General features: G+C 54.6%; 1 protein-coding gene across 1 annotated transcript; it reads right to left on the reverse strand.

The window, feature by feature from the left end:
• Nucleotides 1-5,602: 5,602 nt before the first annotated feature.
• PCGF1 (polycomb group ring finger 1) lies at nucleotides 5,603-7,906 on the reverse strand. The gene is made up of 9 exons (XM_081595814.1): nucleotides 7,774-7,906; nucleotides 7,247-7,352; nucleotides 6,937-7,089; nucleotides 6,713-6,784; nucleotides 6,481-6,586; nucleotides 6,268-6,301; nucleotides 6,072-6,158; nucleotides 5,853-5,933; nucleotides 5,603-5,749 (listed from the first exon to the last, which is right to left on the reverse strand). The coding sequence occupies exons 1-9, from the start codon at nucleotides 7,864-7,866 to the stop codon at nucleotides 5,702-5,704; spliced, it is 780 nt and encodes a 259-aa protein (XP_081451940.1). The 5' UTR covers nucleotides 7,867-7,906; the 3' UTR covers nucleotides 5,603-5,701.
• Nucleotides 7,907-8,387: the final 481 nt, after the last annotated feature.

Here is an 8,387-nt window from a genome sequence, read left to right on the forward strand (position 1 = left end):
GGCCAGCGGGGCTGTGGCGGTCCAGCCGCCCGCCGCGCTCGGCTCCGCAGCTGCCTGGGCCCCAGCGCGGCTCCCGATCTGGGCCCCCCGCCTCGGACCCGCCCCCCGCGCTGGGCCCGAGCCTGGTGTGCCCCTCCTCCTGGGCCCCTACCCCCCACCCCAGGTCCGCGGTGGGTCTGGAGCTGGTAGACGTCCCGGCAGCGGTATGTCTACAGGGTGGGGAGGTGCAGAGAGAAACCGGCGGAACCACCCGCCAGGCCGGGCCGCAGGGCTACTTTGCGCTGCCAGACGCGGCCCAGTGCACACTCGGGCTGGACCCGTCCTGGGCGGCCCCCAGATTCTGTGTACCACAGACTCCCCGCCTAGCCGCAGCTCTGGCTCATAAAGTCGTCGGCAATAAAATTGCCTTCCCTGGCCCCAACGGCTGGGGATTTGCAAAATCCCGAGAAGGAAGAGCAGAGCTGACAGCGATAGGGTCCCCAGTCTCACCTAGTAAGAACCTCTGTCTCCTGACCTGGCCCCCTCGTCCCGCCCCACCCCTGCGGAACTCTCTTAAAGAGGTCCGGCGGCTGGAAGTTATTAGCGCGGCGCTGGGGGCTGGGGGACTGGAGACTTGGAAGGACTGGCCGGGCAGAGCGACTGTAACCGGGAATTCTGGGGGTGCCACGGCGAAGCAAGCGCAGGTGAGTGGATTCTGCCGGCTCTCTGGCCGAATCCAAGGCCGTCCTGCCACGGCTCAGAGGCCCTGAGGAAGTCTAAACACACGGAGAATGGGCCGGAGACCTGGACCTCAGGAAAGAGAACACAGCAAACCAGAGCTGCTGTTACTGCCCAGGAGGCCAGTGAAGACTGGCCTCCACTGAGGGCCTCCTGATTAGTCTTTCCATCTATCAGTCGATCTGTCTGTCTTTGTCTTCCTATTAAGCTCCTATAGTTGGAGTATGGGTCCTTCAGCCTGGAGAGGCCCAGAAACAGCCCAGCATCTGCAACAGTGGGAACCACTCACTGCCCGGGAGCATCAGGGCCACTTGCTGTAGAAGAGTAACCTCACCTGCAGACTTCATCTACCCAACCAGATCCGGAGAAAGACTACAAACCTACAAACCCAACTGCGAATTCTAAGACCTGGGATATTCTTTTCTATTTTATCCGTGTCCTGTCTTTCTTCTCTCCCACACCTATTCTAGTCCTGGGCTCACACCACATCCTTCCACTGTAGGAAGAAGGCAGCTCTGGGACAGCACTGCTCACCAGTGGAGGTTCAACAGGGCAAGGATTTTGTTCACAGGTCACATCACAGAGGCAGAGAAGCCCCACCACTCCTGAGGAACTCACCATTCCTAGGAAACTCGGGGTTTTCTTCTATTTTCTTCAAACAGTGCCTTGAAGAAGTGGACCAGTCCCTCCTGGTCACCTTCTCTGTAGACTTCCTCCCATCATTTGTGCAGTGATCCTCTGAGTCCACCTGTCTACTCTGGGGCAAGTGGAGCCTGAAGATGGGGTGCACCAAACAGAGCTTGGGAGATCCAAGACACCTGGATAAAGATTCCTTGACAAGGACAGGAAGGCACTTTGATAATGGGGGTCAGGGAACCTCACGTAACCTGAAGCACTGACCTAGTCCATATCCAACAAAGGTGGAGAAATACAGGGTCTTCTTGATAAAGGACTCCCTCCAATGACACTCCCCATCCCCTAAGACACACCCAGATACTCACATAGTAACTTCATGGCAGCCTAAGCAATAAATTCAGCCCAGTGGGCCCACTGTTGGGTCAGAGAGCAGACAGTGGAAAGCTGAGATGCCTCAGGACCCTGTTAACTGATTATTAATGCTGGCAGGTGGCAGAGAGGCAAGAGGCGTCAGCCCTCTGAACCATGCTGGTGGTTTCACTTAGTCTGCAATGAAAGAAGTTCTTTCTAGGGAGGCTGCAGGAACTGCCTAGCTCATGTCCCAGGCCTGCCACCAAAAAAGACACTCAGGCCTTCACTCATGCATCTTCTATGTAGCTTTTATGTCATCTCTTCTGCTCTTACTCTTGTGTGTTCTTGTGGAGCGCTCCTGAAGGGCCTTTGCTTTCCTCCCCTTCTGTCTTTCAACCTTCTCCCCCTTGCAGCCAGGCTTACAGACGGGGTTGGACAATGGGCTTGGGCAATCCCCAGGTGTAGGTTTAGGGGAGGAGAGGGAAGGAGAGACTAGTCAAGGGAAGAGGTTGCTGACAGCAGAGCCCAGCTAAGGTCATCCCAGCAGCCAGGGATTTGTCCAGACAATTGTGGGGCTGCAGGAGGGGACTTTTCCCAGCAAAGCCCCTGGAACCTGAGCTGGGGAGAAACCAGATCCTCTGAGGGGCATGGGAGGAGGGGGAATGATTAATGAGGGAGATTAAGGATTAAACCTGGGTTGAGGAGGGGGTATTTAGCTGTCTCATACACTTCCCCCAAGCCCAACGTGACCATGCTTCTGTGCTCCAGTGCACCTCTTCCCACCATACCTCCCACCCCCATGGTCCAAGCCTCTCTGCCTTGGGTCCTCCTCAGAACCATACAAGGACTTGAGCCTGCATGCCTGCCACTCCCCTTCTTTGATGGATTCTCCCCATTGTCCCTTCAGAGGACATTGTCCTCTGCTCCCCCACTTGGTAGAGATCCCCTCTTTCTCACTTTCCCTTCAGAAGACACTTCCATTCCCACTTAAGGATGCTTACACACACACACCCACCACCTTCTTTCAGAATTCCCTTTCCCCATCACCCCCATCTTATTTCTCATTCCCTGACACTGCATCTCTGACTTGCCTTTGTCCACTTCAACCTCTCATCTTGCAGGTGCCTCTACCGAGGCCTACTCCAGATGTACCCCCTCTTCTTGACATCCATATCGGCTCAATAAATGGCCTTCAGTCCCCTGGATTTCCCACCGCACACATTTCTCTGAATTCTGTGAGTGTAATAGCATGAGGGAAGGGGGGCGGGGATCCTCAGAATAACCTCCTAGGGGTGGTGGATGACTGAGAAGGACAGCCCCAAGAGGTGTGCTTCTCCTCACAATCCCCCCATCTTAGAGAAAACCTGTTAACCAGGGTGAGAGGGCCATGGGTATTTCAGGGAAGAAACTCCAGACAGAAGAGCTGGGGCAGGGAGCCCTTCCATCTCACAAACCTCTGCGATGGTTTTCTTTCAGAAAACGTTAATGCAAACTGACCCAATTCAGACATAAATCTTAGTTTCCTTACTTCCAGGACCCTGGGTCTGTGCGTTCTTTAGGCCCTTTACACCCCCTCACAAAAAGCTTGGTGCAATTGCTGCCAACTTGGGGGGTCTGCAGGCTGGGGTGGGGGAGCAGTGGGATGCTCAGACACCCCCACCACACCCCGACACTGGCATACCCCTCGAGGCGCATTGTTCCAGGGAAGTCCCTTTTCCCTGTCACCTCACCCTCGCTCATCTCCAAGTCCTGGGAGAGGGACCAGCCTGAGAGGGACCTGTCCTCTGTGCCAAAGGTGAGAGCAAGTCTCAGTGCCCTCTCTCCCAGGTGAACGTGGACCATGAAAAGAGCTTGGTGAGAAAGGGCATCAGGGGCATGGGCAAGCTTGGCCCTGCAGGTTAGGACTGACATTTCCACCCTGGCACCCCATGAGGTCCGGGGCCCCTGGAAGAGTGCTGGGGCAGCCCTGTACCTGCTTCTCTGAACAGGCACGTGCGTTCTGGGTTACTGAGCCCAAGAGCACTTGGGCTTGACTTGCCCACCCTGGCACAGATAGAGACCCAAGTGACTCCGAGGGGCAGGATTTGTGTGGGGCAGGCTAGGGAGGGAAGTAATGGACCCATAGACAGAGAATGGCGCGGTACCTGCAGATGGCCTGCATCAGCTGGCCGCCACTGCTGCTGACAAAAAGAAGGCTCTCCTGAGCTGGGGGTCAGGTGGGGAGCCATGCCACCCCAGATCCAGGCCTGAGCACCTTCTGGTGCTTCTTGGCTGCAAATGATGTGTCATCAAAGGCCTCATCCTAAGGCTTGGTTCTCAGGTCTCCCCCAGTTATCTTCTGACTGGGCTTGCTAGACACCAAGCTGCCGCCAAGCCCCAACTGGACTACTATGCCAGAAAAAGTCCCCAGGGGTATTTCCATTCTCCTTACCTCCACTATCCCACCCAACTCACCTTGGAAATGCCATTTCACACACAAATGCCTTGAGAACAATCTGAGTACTGTGGCTTGAGTGGGCCTGGGAGTACCCAGAGCTTAAATTCAGGGAGAAGAGAATAGGGAACCCTGGGATAGATATAATTAATCAAAATCCTCTAGATATATGCTGGTGTAGAGGCAGGCCAAAGACACTGGAAGAAGGCCTGATTCTGATTGAGGAAAGGTTTTCTGGAGGAGGTGAATTTACACTTTCAAGGACAGCTGGGGACAGGGGGTGGGGGATACAAATCAGGCATGAGGCCTGAAACGTGGGAGGTTCAGGAATCCTGGATATGGTACCAGGAGAGAATTGTGCCTGGGCAGTGTCCACCCTGGGCCCTGTTGCCTGCCCAGTTCATACCAAGGGCTCTGCCTTGCTGTCTGCAATCTCTCCACATAGGCCTTTCTTTTGGCCTACAAGCTTCATCCATGGGGAGCAAAGCCCCGGCCTACTGGGTCCTGGGAGAGAGCTCAGGTTTTTTGCCTCTGGGTCTCTGGCTCCTTTGGCCAGTTCAGGGGGTTTTCACTGTCCCCTTTCCCAAGTCCTCTGCCACCCAGTCTCCCTCTGGGGACGCTCAGGCACCTTCAGCCCTTACAAGCTGTGCTCAGTGACCCCGTTGAATTCGTACTGTCAGACTTTGGCCAGCGCCAGATTTAGGCTTTAACGTCAGGTTCTAGCAACATCTATGCTGCCTGTACCACCCAGCTTGCCCCAGATTCCACAGCAGCCCATTAGCTTCTTACAGGAGGAACTCTTTGCTTTGGCCTCTAGTTCCCTCCTTTGTTACTGTCTGGCTCAAACAGACAAGGAATGATTGCTAAACTACTCAATAGAGTTCTCACCCTGTTGCTTCCCTCCTGTTCCTAAAAGGTGCCCTTTCTGGGAACCAGCTCCCTTTTCTCAACTACCCTCTCCACACCTGGGCTTCACCTAGCCCAGGTACCTGAATCTCATATGGACAGCCAGGTTTCCAATTGTGACTATCCCCAATGTGTTCTTGCATCCCAAATTTTTTTAAGGCTCCTCTCATAGTGCAATTCTTTGTATTTTCTTTAAAATATCACTCTTCTTCAATCCTGCAGTGGCCACTATCAGACCCTAGCCCCATTCTCACCACTACTGAATTAGGATACCTAATGCACTCAGGTCTGCTTTACATGTGGTAACATTCAAGGACAGTGCGAGCTCCCCTTCCTTTCACCAAAAGATGAAGGTATGAGTGACCTGGTTCACTTAGCTCAGTTTCTGAGTTTTACATATGTAATGGTCTCTACTGCTGTCCTTTGGGAATTCACTGAAGGAACACCAACGCAGAAAGGCCCTCCTTTTTGATGAAACTCAAGAAGACTTCTCGACAGGGAAGCAGGACACAGGACAAAGCAGGAGTGTGTGGCAGAACAAAAAAGGGAAAAGAGAGATGCTTTTTTAAAGTTTTTATTTCAAAAAATAAAGCCGAAGTTAATTTTACATAAATATCTGGGGAGGGAAGGGGACAAAGATGGGTGGGGGCTTGGCCCCTACCTCCTCTTCTCTTTCACACTGTATTGTAAAAGCAAAGGGGATGGCTAAGGAAAAAACAAGGGGAAGAAGTAGTCAGTGGGAACGTTCTTACCCAAAAGGTCCCCTCAGCCCACCTCTGCCCTGGGGACTGCCTTGGCACTGTCCTACCTTGCCGAACCAGTGGGACAGCCATATCTGCTTCATGGTCATGTGATCAGGGAGAATTTCATTGTCAAAAAGGAGCTGCACCTAGGAAGGAGATAGGGGCACAGTTTCAGAAACTACTCTCTTGCCCAGGTCAAGAACTACTCAAGTCTACCGTTGACTCTGTTCCTCCTTTCTTACCCCTTTCCGCCCCCTCAAAAAAATCTACATGGGAATACTCACATGCTGGGGATTTAGCATCAAGCGATGACACAGGACCCTCCGGAGATGGCGAACTTCAGCTCTAACAGAACACCGGACATATTTGTTCTGGGGGTTGGTGGGGGGCAGGAGGGACAGGAAGAAGACAAGATGTGTGAGGCAAGGGTCATGGAGTGGCGAGTCTCCTTAGAGAGACACTCCCTTCAGCTCCTCTTACCTGCAGGACGCTTTTATTCTTGTCTTTGCCAGAACTGGGGGGAAACAGACACAGGTTAGGGAGCCCTGTCTTTTCCCCTGCCCCCCACCCAGAACTAGGATATACTCTCTTGAATGGAAGACACTCCCTTACTGCTCGCCTTCTCCCTGGGCCCCTCCCTGGCTCTGGGTCATTGTCACTGTCACTTCAGATAGCCCATGACCTATCCTTCACCTCAGCCGCTCCAGGCATAGGCTCAGCTGCTCATCATAGCGATAGTAGTGGGCTTTTGAGTGGTCGAAGCTGCTGAAGGGGAGGCCAAGGTTGCTCAGGGCTGGCTCTGAGAAAGACAGAGTAACAAGGAAAGTGGCACATGTTCCATACTCCATTTTCCCCAGGGAGCAAATCTGGGCAGAAGGAATGCTCTGGGGGCTTTACCTTACCCTCCTGCTACCAAGCAACATACCTTCCCCACTGGGCTGGGTGACACGGTCCAAGCCTCGGGACTGGTAGAATTCTCGGATTCGTTTCTCTTCACCTAGAAGAGGGGAGTATGGGAAGTAAAATATAAGCCCTCTCTCATTCTTTGTTCCTCGAGCTGTCACCCTCTTTACCAAAGCCCTTGCCATCTCAAGCTGCCACCCAGCAACAGTGCTCTAGAGGCCCCTCAAAGTCAAGTTGGTTACTCACTGTCTTGCAAGCCTGGCACTAGCTTGTACACGATGTCCTGCATGACCCGGTCCAGTTTGAGGTTGAGCAGTGGTTGTGTTTCATGGATCTTGATGTTACACATGGGGCAGTACTTGCTGGTTTGGAGGTACTTCACAATACAACTCTTGCAGACTGCAAGAAGAGAAAGGCAGACTCTCAGGCCCTCTGAAAACTGGGTTTATGGGTTGGCTGGGTTTCCTGGGTGGTTAGGGCAAGCAGCCTAGAGGCTGACAGCCAGCTTAGTGGGATGTAGGGCCTGGAAGAAACAGCCAGGGTTCTGGGCACTCACACGTATGAAGACACTCTGTTATGGTGGTGGCATCCACGAAGTAGCCTGCGCACAGGCAGCAGACGATGTGCTCGTTCAAGTCTTTGATCTTTACGCGTACTTCCTCCTGCGGACACACCCTCCGTCAATGATCATTTCCCCAACCCCAACCCGTGTGCCTTCACGATCTGGAAGTCACCACTCATCAGAGCCCACTGCCAACCCTGCACCCAGCACAGTCAGCTGATTAGCTCCCAGAGGGTTGACACTCCCCCTCCGCCCAGCAGAGGGCTCCGTGCACAGCAGGGGTTCTCTCTAGGCTGACTGGCCCGACCTTCCTTTCCCAGGGGAGCCTACAAAACGTCAGCGGCGCAACGCGCAGGCGTCCTAGCCCGGAGTTTGGCAACCCAACCGCAATCGCGCAGGCGCACTGGGCACCCTGGCTCTGCGCAGGCGCACTGGGCGCCCGGCCAGCCACCGCCCGTCCTCTAGCCGGCCCCAGTTCTCACTGCTAGCCGACCACAGTGGTAACCCTGCCGCCCCTTCACCTCGTTCCGTAGTGGGTCCATCTTGTACACTGACTGGAGCTGGTTCCGAAGCCTCATCGCGATCGCAATCTGGCCCCCCTGAGGAGACGCCATCTTAAAGGCTGATCTCGGCCTGCTACTTCCGGTGCCGCCTGCGGGGCGGGACTTGTCGCCCCGCAACGAAGGCTTAGGTCTTTTCGGATTCGCTGACCCTCTGTAAGGCCCCGCCCATGTCCCTTCTCCCCGTGTGCTCACCTGAGCCCCACTGGCCCCTCCCCCTCCTCAATGTGTAATTAGGGAGTCCAGGGGGTTCGTGTGAAGGGGTCCTATCTCCTCCACCTCCTGTAGTAATCGTCATAGTAGACCCTACACGATCTCGGGACTGACTTTTGGAGCCTGCGAAAGACTGCCGCCTTCTACCCCAAAGGCCCGGCTGTCTCCGCCCGCCACCACTCAGGGTTGTCGATCTCCTGTGGCGACGTCCCTGATAAAAGAAACCCCTCTGGGTCCCCTGCTTGTGTCCTACTACGCGCCCGCATTACGGAGCTTCATCCCGATGGCAGGCCTTGTCCCCCCTCCACAGCGAAGGTTTCTTGGAGCTCTGCGGAATCTCGTAGAGGGTGGCGGGGAAGGAG

This window comes from Giraffa tippelskirchi, chromosome 4, assembly GCF_054371585.1.
Source record: "Giraffa tippelskirchi isolate mGirTip1 chromosome 4, T2T-mGirTip1v1.2.pri, whole genome shotgun sequence".
Classification (NCBI taxonomy): domain Eukaryota; kingdom Metazoa; phylum Chordata; class Mammalia; order Artiodactyla; family Giraffidae; genus Giraffa; species Giraffa tippelskirchi.

Excerpts from the sequence above, each read along its gene's own strand:
- PCGF1 (XM_081595814.1), bottom strand. The coding sequence starts at position 7,866 with ATGGCGTCTCCTCAGGGGGGCCAGATTGCGATCGCGATGAGGCTTCGG. Across the intron at positions 6,302-6,480 it reads CTATGCCTGGAGCGGCTGAG|TTCTGGCAAAGACAAGAATA; the intron begins GTGAAGGATAGG and ends GTTTCCCCCCAG. Across the intron at positions 6,159-6,267 it reads AGAATAAAAGCGTCCTGCAG|AACAAATATGTCCGGTGTTC; the intron begins GTAAGAGGAGCT and ends ACCAACCCCCAG.